The sequence below is a fragment of the Paramisgurnus dabryanus genome, chromosome 9 (genome assembly GCF_030506205.2).
Source record: "Paramisgurnus dabryanus chromosome 9, PD_genome_1.1, whole genome shotgun sequence".
Classification (NCBI taxonomy): Eukaryota; Metazoa; Chordata; class Actinopteri; order Cypriniformes; family Cobitidae; genus Paramisgurnus; species Paramisgurnus dabryanus.
In genome coordinates this window covers 32499935-32521336 of record NC_133345.1, presented here as the reverse complement: position 1 = coordinate 32521336, position 21402 = coordinate 32499935, and the positions used below count along the sequence as shown (strand labels likewise).

The window sequence follows — 21402 nt, the reverse complement described above, 5'->3', positions numbered from 1 at the left end:
AAATGCGTTTGTCGTGCCTGCTCGGCAGGTGGCGCTATGACATTTGTGATGAGACGTCACATACCGTGGGCGGGGTTTAGTGCCCCGGTCAAAATTTCACAAATTATTATGTTCAAGACTTGCATTAAGTGTTATGTTCGGTTTAATATCTAGTCAAGTTTTTCTGTGCCATTATTCGGGTGTAAATAATTTTCCAGACCGATCCTGAAGATTTGTTGTCATGTTCAACCCGTTACTTTTCTCATCGCTGTTCAGGATAAACCAATCATAACCGACTGTGATTAAGAAATAGAGATTTTTATTTAATCCATTTATAGGCGTTACACAAATTTTGTTTACTTTATTACCAAATGAGAATTTATTTATAAAGTGTAAAACCTTTTATTAAATTATGGTGAATCATTATACATGAAGAAATCATTCGGTCGTCTCTACAGGAAGGAGATCTCACTGTGTAAAAGAGACGGTACCGTTGACCGGTCACTCGATCCTACGGCGCTTTAAAGATGGCGGAGCGCATGGCCGCACGCTTGGCCGCTCAGGAGGAGCAGATCGCGGTGTTGAGTCGTGAGATCAGCCGCCTGCAGGACGGGCTGACGGACGGGTTCGACTTCAGCACTCTGGCCAGCGGCTCGAACCTGGACGCGTTGCGCACCGAGAACGAGAAACTTAAATACCGGCTGCTGCACCTCCGCCGGGGCCTTCGATCCGAGCAGGAGCAGAACAAGAACCAGAACAAAAAACAGAACAAGAACCAGAACCAGAGAACACAGGACACAAACCAAAACAAAACCGAGGAACCAAAGGAGAAGATTCGCTCAAAGGTGAGCCAGCTAACTTACACTGATCTTAGACCAGCTTATTGTTTTCAAACAAAGAAACATAGATAGAAACTTCTATAAAATGTGATTTAATCCATGATTATATTTGAAATAGGAAATATACAAGGGCATTTTAATTGTCTATCGATTTCATCTCTGAAAGATAGATGGATAGCATGATCACACCTGTGCTGTGCTTTCATTCATGGCAGCAGAAAGTGACGTCATCAAAAGTAAAATCACCAGACAGTCAAGAGATAAACAAGAAGAAGGATGGAGTGAAGGCAGCAGGAGAGGTAATCTTCATCATATCTCTCACGTGTGTCTGTGATTTGGTTGCTCTCTGGTTGCATCAGCAGCATTCATGTGATCCTCACAGCTGCTGTCTGATTCTAGATCAGATCTGAATGTTTCACTCACTCCTCTGTTCTCAGTTAAACCCTTGGCCTGGTTTTATCTCCGAGCGTCTGGAGCTCTACGATCAGCTGAAGAAGGAGAGCGACTCTATTCTGGCTGAACGAGCGGCGGGCGGGAAACCCATCACCATTCAGCTTCCTGATGGACAGACTGTGCCGGCCACAGCCTGGGTGAGCAGCCCGTATCAGATCGCCTGCAACATCAGGTGAGGACTCACCGTCATCTCTTTGAAGAGTCATCGTTCTAACCTTGTGTCATTTGTTGTCTGTATGTTTATGTGGCAGTTAGCTGGAAAGTTTTGTGTCCAATGATTTGTCCAGTAACGAGTAACTATATAAGTGTGTATGATGGCATTGCAGTCAGGGTCTTGCAGATAACTGTGTGATTGCCCGGGTGAATGGAGAACTGTGGGATCTGGACAGACCGCTGGAGACCGACTGCAGTCTGGAACTTCTGCGCTTTGACCATGAGGACGCTCAAGCTGTGAGTTAAAACAGTTTTCTTCACTTTAATCACAAGAGATGAAGTCACTTCTGAAATTGTGCTCTTGATTCATGCGAGTTGATTTCGATAAAAGTGTCAACACTGATTGCTATAATGGTGGTTTGTTAAAAAATGGAAACTAAACTGTGCTGTCAATTTTCTATCTCTTTCTCTCTCGCGCTCTCTTTCGTACAAATAGTGGTGAAGTAGTAAGTTACAGAAATAAAATAACAGAATAAAGCAGTAATATACATTAAAGGATTAGTCAATTTTCTTTAAAAAAATCCAGATCATTTACTCACCACCATGTCATCCAAAATGTTGATGTCTTTCTTTGTTCAGTCGAGAAGAAATTATGTTTTTTGAGGAAAACATTCCAGGATTTTTCTCATTTTAATGGACTCTAATGGACCCCAACACTTAAAGGCACACAAGACAAGTCTGAGTATTATTTCTCTACTAGCTCCCCCTAGTGTCTGGGAGTAAATGCGTTCTATATGTAAGGGATAATGTAGAGGCAGCCGGTAGTTATTGGGAAATAAGCCCCGACAGTGTGATCAGGACCTGACGCGAAGCGGAGGGTCTTGTATCACACTGAAGGGGCTTATTTCCCAATAACTACCGGCTGCCTCTACATTATCCCGCTTATTACACGGCTACTTGCCACATAAGAAAAAAACTGGACATGAATATGAATTTGAAACATTTTATTGGCATATTTGTTTTAGATTAACATTTTTATCCTTCCGCGAAACTTTGCACAGATGCATAAAATGATCGTAATACCTTATTAAGATCCTCTGCTTCATACTTGTCTGTCTCCATTTTTTCTCTTTTAGCCAGTCTTTGAGAAGTTTTAATGCCCATTCTGTATTTTTTTGTGTGTTGGCTTCGTAGCTGTCATGCTCTATTTTGTCAAGTTCAGTCTCAGTAAGCTCTCTGTGTCTTGTCGTGGTTGTCGAGTGATTGTCACAAGATGGCGCCAAACAGACAGTAATCTTTATTGATCTTTATTGGCGCGGAGCGATTTTACTCGTGCAAGTAGTACCGGCTATGCGTTATTATTTTGGAGCGGTTATTATTTGAAAAGAACGAACCTGCAAATGTCTCAACTGACCAATCAGAATCAAGCATTCCAGAGAGCCGTGTAATAACTAAGACTATACGAGACTGAAGGACACCGGGTCGGATACAGCGAACTTGCAAGTGGGGTATTCTTCCTACCGACGGTAGGGGCGGGCGAGAGAGTCTTCATTCGTCATGTAATGAGTCATTTAACCATATACCGACTTACGAAGATGATTTATTAACATAAAAATGCTGCCTTGTGTCCCTTTAACAGTTTTATGCAGTTTTAATTTGTAGTTTCAAAGGACTTTAAAAGATCTCAAACGAGGCATAAGGGTCTTATCTAGCAAATGAAAAAAAAAAAAAAAATATGCACTTTTAAACCACAACTTCTCGTCTATCTCCGGTCCTGTGATACGCCAGCGTGACCTCACGCAATATGTCATCACGTCAAGAGGTCACGGAGGACGTATGCAAAACTTAGACCCAGTGTTTAAAAGTGTGAAAAAAAGAGGACCGTTCCGACATTGTTGTATGTTGAATGATCCTAATTAATGTCTTTGTGTCAGTTTATTGTTTAAAATGGTCCGCAAATGTGCGTTTCATATATGTAACACATGACCTCTCTACATCACTACGCAATTACGTGAGGTCGCGGTGGCGCGTCAAACGACCGGAGGAAGACGAGAAGTTGTGGTTTAAAAGTGCATATTTTTTATTTTCCTTCGTTTCGCTAGATAAGACCCTTATGCCTGGTTTGGGATTATTTAGAGTCCTTTGAAACTCTGTTGAACAGTTTCTACATATAATGGAGACATTAAGTCAGGTGAGATTGATTTCTCTCTCTCTCTCTCTGTGTGGTTGGATAGTGCAGATTAAGGGGCGGTGTTATAATATAAGATCCCAAATTTCAATAAGCTATTTTTCACATGCTTGCAGAGAATGGTTTACCAAAACTAAGTTACTGAGTTGATCTTTATCACATTTTCTAGGTCGATAGAAGCACTGGGGACCCAATTATAGCATTTAAACATGGAAAAAGTCAGATTTTCATGATATGTCGCCTTTAACAGATTGTCTGTTCCATCTCAGGTGTATTGGCATTCCAGCGCTCATATCCTGGGAGAAGCCATGGAGCGTTTCTACGGCGGATGTCTCTGTTACGGTCCACCCATCGAGAACGGCTTCTACTACGACATGTTCCTGGATGGGCAAAAGTTAGTCAGCGTGATTGCAGGGCTATGCTTTGGGTTTGTTTGATCGTCATGTTGTCAAACGTTTCTGTTTGGTTCCTCACAGAGGAGTGTCAAGCACTGAGTTCAGTAATCTGGAGAACATCTGTAAAGCCATCGTGAAGGACAAACAGACATTTGAGAGACTGGAGGTCAGTAAGGAAACCCTGCTGAAGATGTTTAAGGTGAGACATCAGTCATTTAAAGGTTTAAGAAGTTATTTGATCTGCGTGTTTAAATAAAACATCTTTTTTTATTCTTTTTTTTTTGTAGTACAACAAGTTCAAATGTCGCATTCTGAATGAGAAGGTGTCTACACCCACCACCACAGTGTACAGGTAACACGTGATGCTTTATTCCTCGGTTCTGCTAAAAATCTTTGTTCTTCTCGTGGATTCAGTCTCTGTCTCTTATAGGTGCGGCCCTTTGATTGATCTGTGTCGAGGGCCACATGTACGACACACGGGGAAAATTAAAGCTATGAAGATCTATAAGGTAACACATTTCATCCCTGAGCTTTACGTTTGATATAAATCATTATTGTATTGTGCCAGCACTTGTGTACGAGCAGGAATTCTTCTAAAAGATATAAATCCAGGCATTTGAATGAACACTACACGTATGAAATATTAGATGTTCAATGAAATATTCACTGCTGTTCAGAATTCATCTACATACTGGGAAGGTCGTGCGGATATGGAGACTCTCCAGCGGATCTACGGAATCTCTTTTCCTGACAGCAAAATGCTAAAGGAATGGGAACGCTTTCAAGAGGAGGCCAAAAACAGAGACCACCGCAAAATCGGGAAGGTATGTGATAAATCAGGGTACCACAATGGATAAAACAATCTGGAGGGCTACGTTTTCATATAATCTACTCTAAACCTTTTTCTTTTACTTGTTGATGTGTTTATTATTGTTTATTGTTAACATGCATAAAAGAAGCCAAGCTCATACAAAAAATAGTAGGGGTTTAACGATGTTTCACGATACACACTACATGTGTATATGTTAATAACATGACCACTTGAGTGACGGGTGAACTGCCACTGCTGTCACTTCCATCGAACTAGGCGAGCATGGTTTTCGCAACCAGCAACCTCAGCTTCACCCACGCCCCGCCTCCCATTTTGGTTAAGATAGCGACAACAGGCACCGCCTACTATTGGCTTCAAAAAAGCTCTCCACAAACCTATGGGTGACGTCATGGACACTATGTCCATCTTTTTTAGAGTCGATGATCATCATTACGCCCCTAAAAATATGTAATAGATCAATAATTCAATTGAGGCTATTTATAGACTGTGTTTTGATGGGCAACTCTGAGACCACGTGATAAATGATCTGAGCTGATCTGAGTCACCATCACTTTTAAACAGAAAGACTTATGAAGGGTTTATCTGTGTGCCAGAAACAGTGAAGTGTGAAAGCGGCTCTTTAAGAGTTTTTCTCGCCTTCAGTGAGGAGCAGGTGGTGGTGGTGGTGACCGTCCTGTCCTGTTGAGATCCGACTGATCGCTCCTAATTAGCCACGAAACTCAAATAGATTCTGCTGTAAACCATCATTGCCTGGATTCAGTCTATTCTGCATATTACAATCATACTGTATGATTTATACCACACAATCTCACAGACGTCCAGTATTTCCAGTAATCCTATTGTGGTCATTTGAGAACAGTTTGTCAGATTAGAGGATGTGTCTCTTCTTTAGACGTAATTGTCTCTCTATCTCTCTCTAATTGTAGGATCAGGAACTTTTCTTCTTCCATGATCTGAGTCCAGGCAGTTGCTTCTTTCTTCCGCGAGGAGCTTACATCTACAACACGCTGACAGAGTTCATCAGGGTAACATTACTTTCACAGATCAGTAGTAGCAGGAGTCCTTACACCTGAAGAACATGTTTACATCACCAGCCTTCAAATGAAAGACAGCAGGAAATAATATTGTGCACAAAGAAAATGATGCATGTTTGTAGGACCATACATCATAATGGTATTTGATTGTTGCAGGTTCACCATTTAGAGTAAAGACAAAGGGGAGGTCTAAAAATCTTAACTCTTTCACAGCCATTGACAAGTTATCTCAGCAATTAAGAGAATAGCTTCCCTGCCAATGACGAGTTTTTACAACAATCCATATTTCTGCTATTACCCACAAGGTGGCACTCTTATACAACTTATAAACACTAAAGCATCCATTGATCCAAAAACAGTAAAAACACTGTGTATGTTTTAATAATAACAACACAACATTTTGTGTTTTTGACAAAAACCTACCCATATTACAGAACCAATAAAAGAAAACAAATAAAGATGTGATAAAAATTAGAGCTGCCAAAAGAATAATCGCGATTAATCGCATGCAAAATAAAAGTTTGTTTTTGCATAATAAATTTGTGTGTGCACTGTGTGTGTATATATATATATATGTGTACATATATAAATCATATATAAATCAGATTTTGATATGTTTTATTTTTATATATAAATGTAAAAATATATACATAAGTAGCATGTTTTTAAAATTTCTTAAGTGTATGTGTGTGTTTTATATATAAATAATAATTACACACAATCCACATGCAAAATATTATGCAAACACAAACTTTTATTTTGTATGCGATTAATCGCGATTAGTCTTTTGACAGCCCTAATAAAAAGTTTTCTTTTAGTTTGAAAGCAGAAGGTCTGTTCTTTTATTTGATATATTGTATGTTTATATATTTATAAACTATTTAAACTATTTATTTTATATTGTGAATTATGTATTTAGAGAAGAAAGGAAGGCATTGAACCTTTTGAAATTCATAAAAAATGCTGTGCTGGCTGGCAACTTAAAACAAAAATGCTGGCATGGAAAGAGTTAATAATAGTCCTAAAGAAAGACTTAATTTCTTTAAGAAGATGATAATTTTTTTTATTCGTTTGCATCATTGTGAGATTCAGCCAGTTTTTTTGTGTGATGATTGTACAGGAGGAGTACTGCAGACGAGGCTTTCAGGAGGTGGCCTCTCCAAACATCTATAACAGTAAACTGTGGGAGACGTCCGGTCACTGGCAGCACTATAGTGACAACATGTTCTCCTTCCCTGTTGAGCAGGACGTCTTTGCTTTGAAACCCATGAACTGTCCTGGACACTGGTAAATCCACCTGACATAGTGTACTCCAAAAAAACATCCTATCAGTATGATGTGTGCATTCACTTGACTATACCGAGATCTTGGCGTTTCACCATTTTACTTTGTTCAACATTGTTTACAATCATTTTAAGATAAACCTTTCTATGATAAACCTATGATGTTTCGTCTAAAACAGTCTGATGTTCGGTCATCGACCGCGCTCCTGGCGTGAACTGCCACTCAGATTTGCTGACTTTGGTGTCCTGCATCGCAACGAGCTGTCGGGAACTCTGACGGGACTCACCAGAGTCCGACGCTTCCAGCAGGATGACGCTCATATATTTTGCACTATGGATCAGGTGAACGGCATTTAATCTGTCGGTGGTCCGCTGGCTCGCCATCGCTGCCTTACAAGAAACTTACTCTTCCCTCCTGTTGTGATTCAGATCGAGTCAGAAATGAAGGGCTGTCTGGATTTCTTGCGCTGCGTCTATGATGTGTTCGGATTCTCCTTCCAACTGCATCTCTCCACGCGTCCGGAGAAGTTCCTGGGAGACATCGCTGTGTGGAACCAGGCTGAAAAGGTGCAGGGATTTTTGTTTTTTTTCTCTGAGGATGAGATTGAGCGTGTCTGGTATTAAAACGAGTTTTCTGTTTCACAGCAACTTGAGAACAGCCTGAATGAGTTTGGTGAGCCATGGAAGCTAAATCCAGGTGATGGAGCTTTTTATGGACCTAAGGTGAGATCTGTTGTTCTGTTGATAACATCTCCAGCAATCTCTGTCCTGTCTGAATCCTTTCGCTCAATTCTTTCATCTTAGATTGACATTAAGATTAAAGATGCCATCGGTCGATATCACCAGTGTGCCACTATTCAACTAGACTTCCAGTTACCCATACGCTTCAATCTGGTCTATGTGGGGTAAGTGCGGCTCATAGGTCGATTTAATGAGTGAGATGGCATTAAAATCACTTTCATCTGTTTCCATCACTTCAGGAAAGATGGAGATGATAAAGCACGACCGGTGATCATTCACAGAGCTATTCTGGGTTCAGTAGAGAGAATGATCGCCATACTCACAGAGAACTACGCTGGGAAATGGTATGACTGACACATCGCTGGGCTTAATGTACCTGAATCAGGCATTTATTTATGGGCACCAATTTTTTAAGAGGACACACTGTCCAAAGCTCACAGAAATTATAACAGACATATTAATATTTATTTTAAGAGCGCTTTTTCATGGCACTCCCACTTACATTTCTAACAATCTGAGCCCCCCTGCCTTCATGTGAAAACCACCAAAATAAATGTGTTGACTAACTTTTATGTTAAATACTTTATCAAATAATTAAATCAGTATAATGATGTATTGGCATCATATTTTTCATCTGAAATCATTTTTGTTTATTAACGTTCTGTTTAATGACTTTAATTGAGCCATTAATGCATTAGCACAACAATTGTGTTATGTTATAAAATTAATGTAATTTTAAATCCATAAGGCATATGAACAATAAAAATGACATAAGCAACAGTCACGTGATTGATTTTAAAGTTCAATGCTGCGAAAGCAAAAATGCGTAATCTACCTGTTGTTTATTTTCAATTTTTTTCAAAAAGCAAATATTAAAAACTAAAAATATGTTCATATAAAATTATTATTTATGTGATTCTGTGCCCCCCGTGAACTCTGGCATTGTAACTAATATAACATCGTACATTTTCTACAAAGCGGAGGTTAACCACACATTACCGGACAGGGTTTTGGAAATTCATTAGATTGCAAAATGCAGCAGCAAGGCCTGCGACCGCGCTATGATGCTGATGACGTCTGCGACTGCACTGTTGGTACTGCGCTGTTGCGTCTGCAGTGCCTTCCACATTAATAAAGTAACATTTAACACAATCAAAACCCTTTAAACAGCAAAAATCTCTGAAAAGTGACAATGTTGCAGCACAGATTTGATATTATTGTCCATATTAAACACATAAAACCGACTAAGGGACGTTTCTTTGATTTGAAAGTTGCATGCAAAATCCATTTGGCTCAAAGAACAGGGTACACACCTTTGACGGTGAGGTCATGGTTTTAAACCCTATCTCTGACACTTTAAATTTAAACGGGCTGTTTTCTGTAACCCAAAGCTCACAGAATGAACATATTTATATCTGATCGTGTCTCCTCTTTCTCTCAGGCCACTGTGGTTGTCTCCACGCCAAGTGATGGTGGTGCCTGTCAATCCATCTCTTGAAGAATACGCCAAACAGGTCTGACACGCTGCACTGAGCTCTTCTGTATTGTCTGTTTCTGGAGGAAAGATGATGTTAAGATCGTTTTGGGATTTTCTTCTGCAGGTGTGTAAGCGGTTCGTCGAATCCGGTTTCATGGCCGATGCTGATCTGGATTCCAGTTGCCTTCTGAACAAGAAAATTCGCAACGCACAACTGTCGCAATACAATTTTATCTTGGGTAAGAAGATCAGTTTTATTATGAATGTGTTTATTCACACCACTATGATCTAATTAATATATGTCTGATTGTTTTACAGTGGTGGGTGAGAAAGAACGGCTGACTAACAGCGTGAACGTGCGCACCAGAGACAATAAAGTCCATGGAGAGCTGACGGTGGATGAGGTGATGGCCAGATTGAGTTTGCTGAAACAGTCCAGGTGTAGGAATGCTGAAGAAGTCTTCTGAACCATAGCATAGCTGTCAGCTCTGAGTCTTTATTCAGCTGAGGAGAAAACTGAGATGCAAGTCTGAGATGGAGAGTGAGAAGAACAAAATACTAATAAAGGGCAAAAATATTAAAGGTCACGAGTATGAAGGGATGGAGAGCAGTTTGTATCTGTAGTGTGAGCTCTCGACTTAATGTCAAATGAAAAGTACTTCAGAAGGTTTAAATGATGTTGTCGGTTTTTGTGTGAAAATGCTTAGAATAAAGACTGTTTAAAACTGCCTATATGTATCTGTTTTCTTTTTGAATTCTTAATTTTATTATAGAAATGTTTATTGGCTGGAAGACATCATATCTCTTACTGTAGTTTCTGTTAATATTTCAGATTTTGAAAATAACTGTATAATATTTTAAAGAGCTAATGTTTTTTCTTAAAATAGTTTGAGAAGCTTTTAGAATATTCGCTTTGAAATTTTTGCGAACATAAAAAACCCTGCAAGGCCTGAAAGAGATCAAGCCTCAGCCTATTAAGAAAAAATAACTTAAAAGTAATGTAAGCATTACTTTCCATGAAAAGTAACTAAGTAACGCAATTAATTACTTTTTTGGAGAGTAACTTAATATTGTAATGCATAACTTTTAAAAGTAATTTTCCCCAACACTGCTAAAAACCAACCAGTTAATGATGAGAAACTACAAAGTGTTACCATTATTCTGATTAACTCACTTAAAGAGTAACTAAACCCCTGGTCAGAGCCTGACTCCGCCCACTGGCAATATTTGAAAAATGCAAGAAAAGTGGGCAGACCCCAACGGAGATAGAGGGGACGAACTAAGTGTGTGGTGAGATCGCAACAAGGGCGTGGTGAGCTTGAACCTGTTACGTCACGAGTCATTTTTTGGACCCAACATCCAATAGGAAAATTCAACTGCAGTAGCCACCGTTTAACCTGAAGAGGGCAGCACTCAGACGTTTTTACACCATATATTGTATTATTGAAACACTTTATATCCAAATGTCAAAAAACTTACTAAAATCAATGAACAGCACTAATAAAACCCCATTCTTACAGATCATTAACTAAAAAAAGTTGGTTTAGGGTTTAGTTACTCTTTAAGTATTTAAAGTGAGAAGGGTACATAAAAACATGCATTTTTATTTTTATATAAATATTTATATATATATATATATATATATATATATATAACAGTCCATATACATTATTTACTTAAATTACATCAGATGTTACTGTAATTATATTACTGGAAGAATAAGAGTAATCCCGTACTTTAAATTTTTTAAGGGGAAATAATTAAATTACAGTAACTAGTTACTTAGTAACCAGGTACACCCAATCATACACTCAAAACCATGTTAGTACAGTCAGTGGTACCATTCCTTTATTGCAATTTATTGAGTTAATTTAGTACCCAAGTGTGTTTTGATTTTATATCGCCATAATAATTTTACATTTATTTTTATATTTCATTTATATATTTTTTTTAATTGCAATGCTAAATAAGTTAACATAACAGATTTATTGTTTTGAAAGGGGACTTCTATTGTGAAGTGTTTAGCCAAGCGGAAGTTCAGGTCAGAGGAGCGTAAACGGAAGTTCAGGTGGGAATCGGGGGCTCGGGATGGCTGTGAGCGGGTTTAATCGGCTTTTTGAAGGCGGACGGAACATCATGCGCTCGTATCTGATGATAGTTCTGCTTCTGTTGGATATTTACTGTAGATGTGTCATCGGTAAGAATGCACGTTCGGTTCTGATCCCATGTTACACAACACAAAAACTGACGCTCGTGTCTTGTTTAGAAATGTTATCCACAACGTAACAACACTATTGGGTGTTTTTATTCACACAGACCTGACTGTAACAAAGATATTACGCTAAATCAATCTCATTACATCATGAATCTGTTGTCAGGGTATCTGAGTTCTCCTCATGTGGGTCAGGATCCGCCATACACAGCCCAACAGAACCCTGTGATGAGCAGCCCGGTGGCTCTGACAGCGTCATCAGGTGAGACTCGAGCCCTCACACTTGCCTTTATAAACACTGCGTCACACTGAACACTCTGTATGGTTGATTTATGTGTTTGTTTAGTAGTGTCAGCGGTCGGTGGAGAAAACTACACAGCGAGATGTCCGAGTGATGGTTTGTGTACTAAACTCCCTGCTGAATGTATCAGCTGCTCATATCAGCACAACTGCACTTACGGCCAACCTACAAACTACAGCTGCACCACCAAACCAAACATTCGCTGTGTGGTGAGACAAACTCTTACTTTAATGTTTTTGACATTTCTGCATGCACCCTGTGTTTGTGTGTGCAAAAGTATAACGTTTATTGGCAATATAAATCAGACTTTATCATTTTATTCTTTAACTAGTTAAAGGTGGGGTGCATGATTTTTGAGAAACCCTTTGAAAAAGGGAGGTGGGCCAAGTACCAAAACACACTTGTAGCCAATCAGCAGTAAGGGGTGTGTCTACTAACCAACATCGTTGCCTGGGTTGCGTATGCGTGGGGCGGGTCTATCAAAAGAAGGTCCAGATTCTATTGGGGTAGGGGCGTGTTTGTTTAGGTGACTTCAAATGTCAACAATGGCTTTCAGAGATCATGCACCCCACCTTTAAACTTCATGTTTAATTAGTTTCTATTGTGAGATTGTTTAAAGGGGACATTTCACAATACTTTTAATATGTAAAATAAATCTTTGGTGTCCCCAGAGTACATATGTGAAGTTTTAGCTTAAAAATACTCCACAGATAAATTATTGTAACATGTTAAAATTGACACTTTGTAGGTGTGAGCAAAAATGTGCTGTTTTTGGGTGTGTCCTTTAAAATGCAAATGGCCGTGCTGTGGTTGGATAGTGCAGATTAAGGGGTGGTATTATTATAATAAGACCCCCTTATAAGACAAATTTCAATGAGCTATTTTTTCACATGCTTGCAGAGAATGTTTATCAAAACTAAGTTACTAGGTTGATCTTTATTATATTTTCTAGGTTGATAGAAGCACTGGGGACCCAATTATAGCACTTACACATGGAGATAGTCTGATTATTTTTTTTTGTTATTCAATACAAGAGCTGAAATCTGCTCTTTGTAAAGTCTTGTGTGTGTGTGTGTGTGTGTGTGTGTGTGTGTGTGTGTGTGTGTGTGTGTGTGTGTGTGTGTGTGTTTCAGAATGAATCAGGTGAACATCAGCAGAACTTCACTTTGACTGTGGACTGTCGGTTCTGCTGGCAGTTGGATTCGTCTCAGTATCGTTGCTCTAACTCCACCAGCTGTATGACGGTCTCATGTCCACGCAGACGATATAATGCCACATGTGAAGTTCTGGAACACGTGCACTGTTTGGGTGCGCATGACACAGTCAGATTTATTTCACTGTATTAGTATTTATTTTCTTCACTTTAATTTGACATCACAGTTTAAGCAACAGTGCACTCAGTAATAAAAGTTAGATAGTTCAGATCCGAAATTCTCTTAAGTGCAATTTTTAATCAGGCTCTTATGTTTAGGTTTTGTAATTTCACTTTAAAGGCAGTGAAAAAGTTTGAAATGTCTTATTTTCACACATGTCACTTAAGTCATTTCATTGTTAACACATTTTTCTGCAAACCCTTTGCTGGCTGGTGTGCTGTTTAACGGATTCTGCAAAAATCTAAATACAGGATTATGCAGATTTGAAGTGAAATCATTTGATGATGTTTTGATTGTTTTGTTTTTGGATTGGCATTCTCCAATATTTTTCTCTTTGTTTGTAAGATGAGACAAATGCTTGACTATGTTTTGAAGACACGGTGTTGTGTGTTATTGTGTTCACAGGTAAGCGAGTGTTTCACAAGCGTTTGTTTTGTAACTGGACTGGAGGATATAAATGGTCAACAGCTCTTGCGCTCAGGTGATTTTACATTCAGACTCTTTATTCACAGATGTCTTTAATCTCTGTTATCTGGGATCCGAACCCACAACATTTGCGCTGCTAACGCAATGCTCTACCAACTGAGCTACAGAAACACCTCACAGCATTGAGTGTTTTTTGTGTAAAATTATATAAATAATGATGAGGGATGGGCGAAATTGACTTAAATTTATGTCGTGGTGATTTTGAAATGAATGTGGCTACATATATTTGATAAATATATTGGTATTTTTTACAATGATCATATGAGATCACAATCACCTTTATTAAAACGATGTATGATTAAAATGAAATTTAAATCCAAGGTTTTCTTCTCAACTTATACAGCTGCTCAACACGCAAGCTCATTAGAAAGCTTATGCCCGACCTCAGTGTACACTACTGACAGAGTTTCTACTGCAAACAAGGACGATCATATCAAACCATACTGATAGAGACGCTATTGTCTTATCCCATATCCCACTGGGATAAAATACAGATATATTACCAAAACTCAAAATATTGCCCAGCCCCAGTATCCAGTATGATCTGATTTGGGTTGTTTTGTTGAAGCCTACACAACAGGGCTAAGACAAAACATTAGCAGTGAAATATGAATGGTTTGATCCTGTGGAATAGAGATTATGTGACCTTTCTATGGCCATATCAGTGCTTCTGTTTTCGGTTCACTCTTTACGGCTATAAATATGATATCGAATCCTGCTCTATATATTTCAGTTCTGCTTTGAATGATAAAGAATGTTGCACATATTTCACAGTTGTCTATCTGTTTTTTATAGCTTCTTTTGTCATGTTTCTGTATTTCCACAGCATCACTTTGGGTGGGTTTGGAGCGGACCGCTTCTATCTGGGTCAGTGGAGAGAAGGTTTGGGGAAGCTCTTCAGCTTTGGTGGTCTGGGTATCTGGACCCTGATTGATGTTTTGCTAATAGGAGTGGGTTACGTGGGTCCGGCCGATGGATCTCTGTACATCTGAGGTCCTCAGCAGGGTTGTGGGCTAGAGATTGAATGACTCTCTTATCCCAGATCTTCATCCTGATTAGCACATGTTGCTGTCCAAACTCCCACAGCGTTGGATTCCCATCTGCTCTGAATGTGTGTTCATGTGTCCAACAGCATGTCTGAGAAACATCACCCTCACACACAAACACATACACACACACATATTTCTGAGCTGAGGATGAGGATGATGACGATAAAGTAAGGCAAGTTCTAAAGATGTAAATTCTGTTAAAGATAGTCAGGAAGGTGAAGTCTGAAGAGAATAACATGTACATTTTGTATCTGAATGATGTAAAAAATATTGTTTGAACATGGTAATATTCATGTTGTGTGTATATATATGTGTATATATGTTCCTGATGGTCACATACTGCAGTCTGAAAGAAACTATTCTCTTCTCACAGATTGTTTTAATGTTACAGAACCGAAGCGATCTTAACTGATCAATAAACTTAATTTGGTGAGTTTGAATTTATTATGATTTAAGTGTTACATGGTTAGGATCAGTGGTTGGTATGTGGTTAAGATGACTGACTGACTGACTGACTGACTGTGTAGCGTCAACAAGTAATTTTTTTCAAGGTCCTGGGCACTGTAAGGGTTTTTCTAATGGCTGACTTCTGTTATAACTATTTGTTAAATAAATTAAGTCATGAAAGCAATGAATAATGTAGGCTTCAGCAGTTTTTTACTACAGTATTTGACTGCTATTTTTTTGTTCCTTGAATATTTCTGTGTGTAACTCACTTTTATTAAAGTCTGATGAAACACCATACAGCAAAAAATATATATATTCAAATATATTTCAAAATATACAAAAAATATATGTGCTGAAGTATATTCACAAAATTGTTTTTGTATATTTTTAAATATATTTTAAAGTATTTATATTCACATCACATTTGGAAGAAAAACTTTGTATGTTACAAATCTTTTAACATAACAGGTTTGAAAAGATTAAAGTGAAATGTATTTTCAAAAATATACAATAATTTTACACAAACGTGTAAATTTTATACTGTTATAAAACTTTGATATTTTGGCCAGGAAAAATATATTTTTTGCCGTATGGGTTGTATAATAAGAAATTTATTTGTTGCCCCTGTAAAACAATTTGAAGTATATGTTAATATATGAAGGATAATACTAAAAATGTATATTTTTTTATAAAAAAGCTTTATTTTCTACAAAAAATATTTAGCATATATTAAATATATATTTGGCCAGAGAAAGTTCCAGCTTTAATGTGTTATTCGACAGTTTTTTACATCGTTTATCATCATTAGCTGTGCGTGACCTCGCGCAGCACTGCGCAGACCGGTGGTTGTATGACATCATAGTATCGCGAGAGTGATTGACAAGCACTGCGGGAGAAAACGACAACAAACACGGCGGGCCGGGAGAAAACGACGCGTGTTTTTAAATGAGTACCTTATCAACAACATTTAATTGTTATACTCCCTTCAGACATCACACTTCAAGGAGTCTAAAGAGTGAGTAGGGCTCAAGATCCTTAATATCACAGACAGCTCTGATATGTAAGTTCAGTTATGGAATATAAAATGTCACTGGAATCTGTCTCCTTTATTCATAGTCTACTATATCATATGGTTCATCATAATTCAGCTCATTTCTTTCTTTAAGAATATTTCAGTGTCTTAAATCAGGGGTTCCCAAACCTTTTTCCTTTCAGGACCCACTAGAGCAAGGGGTGGGGAACCCTGGTCCTGGGGGGCCACTGACTGCCCTGCAGAGTTTAGTTCCAACCCTAATTAAACACACCTGAAAAATCTAATTCAAGTCTTCAAGATTACTTGGAAATGAAATTCAGGTGTGTTTGGTTAGGGTTGGAACTAAACTCTGCAGGACAGTGGCCCTCCAGGACCCAGGGTTTCCCACTCCTGCACTAGAGAGACCTATCTTAGGAAGACACCCTCATTTTTCAAAAGTAATTTACTGTTCTTGTCATTGTATGAATGAAATTTGTTTATTTGCAGTACCAAAATACCATAATACTATATTATGTGTCATTCAGCACAACATCCAACATTGTTTGACCCGCTTAACACTGACCCACAAAATAAGTAAAAAAAGTGTACTTGAATGTACTGAAAATACACTTAAATACCATCAAGTACATTTGTAGTACATTGATGTTTTTATGCTAAATAATAGTGTAAAAGTTATACCCTACAAATAAAATTGTTAAAGTATAGTTCTACTTTGTGATACTTGATATTGGATTTAGTGTATTGAAATTAATGATATTTATATCTCAAAATAGCAGCTCAGTTCACTTGGATGTTCTTAAAATTGTGATGAAATTGAAATGAAAAAGTGTCATTTGTTTGTGGTATTTTTATTCTGTGATCCTCATTATTTAAAAGAAAATCATGTACTCTCATAATCATAAACCTCCTCCCCTCCTTGAAACCATAGACATTATATACGTATACGCCTCACAGACTGACGCTGGCCATTGGAGCTGACGTTTCAGCGCGGCCGCCATCTTGGCGGCCAATGCGCCCCCTGCATTTATTTCTACAGAGGAAGGTGTAGGAGTATGTACTAAGTAAATAATGGGTATGCTTAAAACGATCTCTCTTTACATCCGGTCATGTGGTATTGCAGGTAAAAGATTGCAGCAATCAGATTAGCAAATAGAAACATGACCCAACGTCAAACGATCCAATTAATTCTCGATAGACAAATTTAAGCCCTGCCCTACCTTTTTTCATTTCAGAAGACATTTTACTCGAATATACGTCACCACTGGGAAAATAAGACAATCACTAATTCTTTTTCATGGCGACTTTAAGTTTATCTTGAAAAGAACTAAAGATAATTTGTTTTATATTATTTAGTAAATTGGTGTATGAAAGTAGTACATTAACTAAGTGTACTCTAGTTCACTTTTTTCAACTGGGAAAACCCCAATTCATCACACGTCATGTGTTCAAACTCAGACAAACGTGTTTCTACATGCTCGTCTCTTTCACGTTTTAACACAGGACTTTATCTGAAGCAACTTTAAAAAGAACATAGTGATTGGTCTCAGAGGTTCTGTTCGATCTACATCTTACTGCAACAGGACGTTCTGTTCCCAAAACTAATTTCCTCTTTTTGAGCAAACACATCAATGTCCAAGTGAAGCAGAAGTGTAGGCTACTACACTAGTATGTGGTTTCAGTCCAGTATGCCACATTGTTGGCACATGAGCTCATCTCCTTGCAAGTTTAATTTAGCAAGCATGTGAAAATACGAGTAAATATTGAGTCAGAACAGATGTTAATAATCAAGGCTGATATAACTTCTGATTCATGCGTTACACTGAAGGGAATAAAAGGTCAAGTGGAGATGCACTGTGTTTTTATGCATATACTGTAGGGCTGCTCGATTATGGGCGAAATCATAATCACGGTTATTTAACACGATTACTCTGTGATTTTGAAAACATGCGTGTATTTAACCTTTTTATTAAGTAAGTGTTGCAACAGGCTGCACTTGTCAAAGCAGTGGGGCTTCAGAAGTGCCTACAAACAAATCTATCCAACGGCATTCGATGGCTTTCATGATTCCCAGTGTTGATAGTGTTTAACACACACGGTCATTGTAATGTCAGCTCTATCTTCAGAAACTCCTCCACCAGCAACACCCACATACTGACGCTGATAGTTAGGCTCTGCTGCATATCACCCTGCAACTATCATTTCTCACTAAAGCTGCGCTTCCGGGAAAAGAGTTTCACACGCTGCTACTCAAGGATGTACAGTACTGTATATAAAGCCGTGGAAAAAATGAAGAGACCCCTCCAGTTTTGGCTTTACTCATCATTTCATTACAGGTCAGCGTCTGTTGAATTCCAACAAAAGCAAATCTCAGGAGTGACAAAGTCCTCCAACAGCAATGTAAAAGACTAAGAGCATGCCAAAACACAGGAGAGATGTTATTAAAAAATCTGTTTTATTCCAGCAAATATTCACTTTTAAATTGTGCCTAAAAAAGACATGCAAAAATATTTGTATTGTGTTGTTTTAAAATGAATTTTAAGTCGTTTTCTTTGCAGTATTCAAGATCTGAAAACACTGCCAAATTCCTAATAAAAATAATGTTTATATTTGCATTTATTTGCAGAAAACTAAAACCGGATAAACTAACAAAAAGATGCAGAGATGTTGTCAGTAGTTAACAGAATGAAACAAAAATGACCTATAAATAAGACCCTGGATTTTTTTTTTAGATTTATACAATATCAAAAAACAAAGCTTTCCATTGATGTATGGTTTGTTAGGATATGACAATATTTAGAATCTGAGGGTGCAAAAAAATCGAAATATTACAAAAGTTTCACCTTTACACTTGTCCAAATGAAGTCCTTAGCAACACATATAATGATAAATACATTTTTGATGTATTTACAATAGGAAATGTACAAAAAATCTTTGGAACATGATCTTTACTTGATATCCACATGATGTTTGGCATAAAAGAAAAATAGATCATTTTGACCCATGTATTGTTGGTTTTGTGGTCCAGGGTCACAAATTGTAAATTTAGAAAAACTAAAAATAAGCTTAAAGCGGTCTCTGTGTCCGTACCCGTTTACGCTTTAGGATTCTTTATCATTTCATTTCACAGATCCATTGGAGATATAACACAGCACACTAATGATTAAGTAATGCATATTACAGGCAATATACAGATCTGCACAGTGTGCAAATATTCAATTCACACAGAGCTGACGACTTATTTTAGACTTGTGTATGAACACGATTAAATCTCTTTTCAAAGATGATGTAATCTTAATAGATATCCATAAGATAGAAGTTATTATCTCCATAATGAAGTAAATGGTTTGATAGTTTTCTTTATATGTTGGGAAATACACAGGAAAAAACAATTGAGAAAGACTTCCAACAAAAGCCATTACTGAGATGAATTTGGCTCTCTGCTACATGGACATTACACTGTGTAATTGGAAGAAAACACAGACATATCCCATTTTGGGAAAATGATGTGTAATTGTTTGATATGCATACTGAGGCCAGTATGAATTATATGAAAATGAAGATAAAAGCAAAGTCATTTAGTAATATGAATGCAAATTATTGTTGAATACTGCAGACGGATTTAAAGTCCATTTTCTAGATGCAAATTAAGCTCAGTCTGCGACCAGAAATCATTTTAAAGAGAGACTTTAATTTGATGTAATAACTGTAGTTTGAACTCTTGCGACCGCATCGATGCACATTTGTACTCCCTTCAGTAAAACTTCATCTAACTAGACCAAAGTGTGCATTTACTTGCAGTGAACTCAGCATCCGGCGTCTTCCCGCTGAGATCTGATGGTTGCTAAGAAACCTGACAGCCTCACACTGATTCAGATTTATTTTGGAGGAAGTGAGGCCAAATGATCACCTTGCCCACAGATTAAACTCACACACGTGATTTTACACATGACATGAAGTGATACTAATAGTAATGACTGGTTTGACAAAATATCACATGATGATTTATTTACTGTAATGCAGTTTGACCTCTGTGTATCCAACACCATTCACCTTAGAAACACAAACTCAAATGATTTATTTATTATTATCAGTGCTTGTCAGGTGGTGGGTGCAAGGCTGTTCTGATTGGCTCACAACGTTGAAGGCAAATAATTATATGCCAACAATCATATAATCATGCACAGTTCGAAAAGAAATTAAAGGGTTAGTTCACCAAAGAATGAAAATTATCATTAATATTTCACCCTTATGTTTTTCAGCACCCATAAGACCTTTCAAGGGCTAAAAAACCATTAACCTCATAAGACCCAAGATTTGTTTTTTGTTTTTTTCGATTTCTACCAGCTATTTGGGGGTTAGGAAGAACCAAATAAATTAAATATAAAAACCAAATATATTTCTTATAACATGAAGCAGTGTATTTGTCCATTTTGTGTACAACAGGTTCCAGTTACACAGAATTAATTATTATGGTGCAAAACAAAAAATGTCTTTGGAGGTTAAAGACATTAAAATAGTACATATTTTTTGTTTGTTTAATTTAATTTAGTGATTAGAATACTTTTGGTGCTCACATTCGTCGATGTGCAATTACAAAAGCAGCACATGCACACATTTAACACAGACGTCATGCATCAGTCATATATATACACACACGTACAGTAGATGCGGAATGAGGCATCTATGCATTTATGTCTATGGCTGATTGCACATCGGCAGTGTTTAACACATGCTGCTTTCATGTGCGCACATGCTGAATAAGTGTTGGAGAGCGACTTGGGCACAAAAAGTATTCTTGTCACTTCATGTTATTTAGTCACCTGGAGCATTTTATTAACTGCCTTGTCTGGGCCTTAAAAGCTTTGACAAAGTAATTAATGACAATTTCATTTTGGGGTGAACTAATGCTTTAAAGCATGTTACACCTGCCCGTTTCAAAAACACTTGAGTATTAAAGGGACAATAAGTAGGATTTACCCCATCTAGTGGTGAAATCGTATTTTGCATTCAAACAACCAGTGCTCTCTAGCGCCTCGCTTTTCCAAATGCTTGTTGCAACTACGGTAGCCGTTATGTAATCACTGATCTCCTTGTCCGTTTCAGCTGGTTCATGTGTTCTGAATGAAA

The 21402-nt window shown here is 37.8% G+C and overlaps 3 protein-coding genes across 5 annotated transcripts in view; all 3 read left to right on the top strand.

Moving 5' to 3' along the window:
* Positions 1-451: 451 nt before the first annotated feature.
* On the top strand, positions 452-10102 carry tars3 (threonyl-tRNA synthetase 3). Of its 2 annotated transcripts, none has more exons than XM_065257926.2 (19): positions 452-824; positions 1037-1117; positions 1256-1443; positions 1598-1721; positions 3882-4006; positions 4089-4206; positions 4295-4359; positions 4438-4516; positions 4685-4831; positions 5766-5864; positions 6994-7160; positions 7336-7498; positions 7586-7723; positions 7802-7879; positions 7961-8061; positions 8137-8241; positions 9339-9411; positions 9499-9613; positions 9693-10102. In XM_065257926.2, the coding sequence occupies exons 1-19, from the start codon at positions 507-509 to the stop codon at positions 9839-9841; spliced, it is 2433 nt and encodes an 810-aa protein (XP_065113998.1). In that variant the 5' UTR covers positions 452-506; the 3' UTR covers positions 9842-10102. The 2 variants fall into 2 exon arrangements, with proteins under 2 accessions (XP_065113998.1, XP_065113997.1); XM_065257925.2 differs by having other exon boundaries at positions 453-824; positions 1034-1117.
* A 1308-nt stretch (positions 10103-11410) lies between these two features.
* Positions 11411-15239, top strand: tm2d3 (TM2 domain containing 3). Of its 2 annotated transcripts, none has more exons than XM_065257929.2 (6): positions 11411-11571; positions 11753-11848; positions 11936-12096; positions 13021-13195; positions 13666-13741; positions 14573-15239. In XM_065257929.2, the coding sequence occupies exons 1-6, from the start codon at positions 11463-11465 to the stop codon at positions 14736-14738; spliced, it is 783 nt and encodes a 260-aa protein (XP_065114001.1). In that variant the 5' UTR covers positions 11411-11462; the 3' UTR covers positions 14739-15239. The 2 variants fall into 2 exon arrangements, with proteins under 2 accessions (XP_065114001.1, XP_065113999.1); XM_065257927.2 differs by having other exon boundaries at positions 11413-11571; positions 11933-12096.
* Positions 15240-16116: 877 nt separating this feature from the next.
* The window catches only part of LOC135739857 (leucine-rich repeat-containing protein 49), a 40477-nt gene continuing 35191 nt past the window's right edge, over positions 16117-21402 (top strand). The window contains exon 1 of the mRNA XM_073815800.1: positions 16117-16302. The gene's annotated coding sequence lies outside the window, so the exon portion shown is untranslated. The remainder of the gene's footprint in view (positions 16303-21402) is intronic.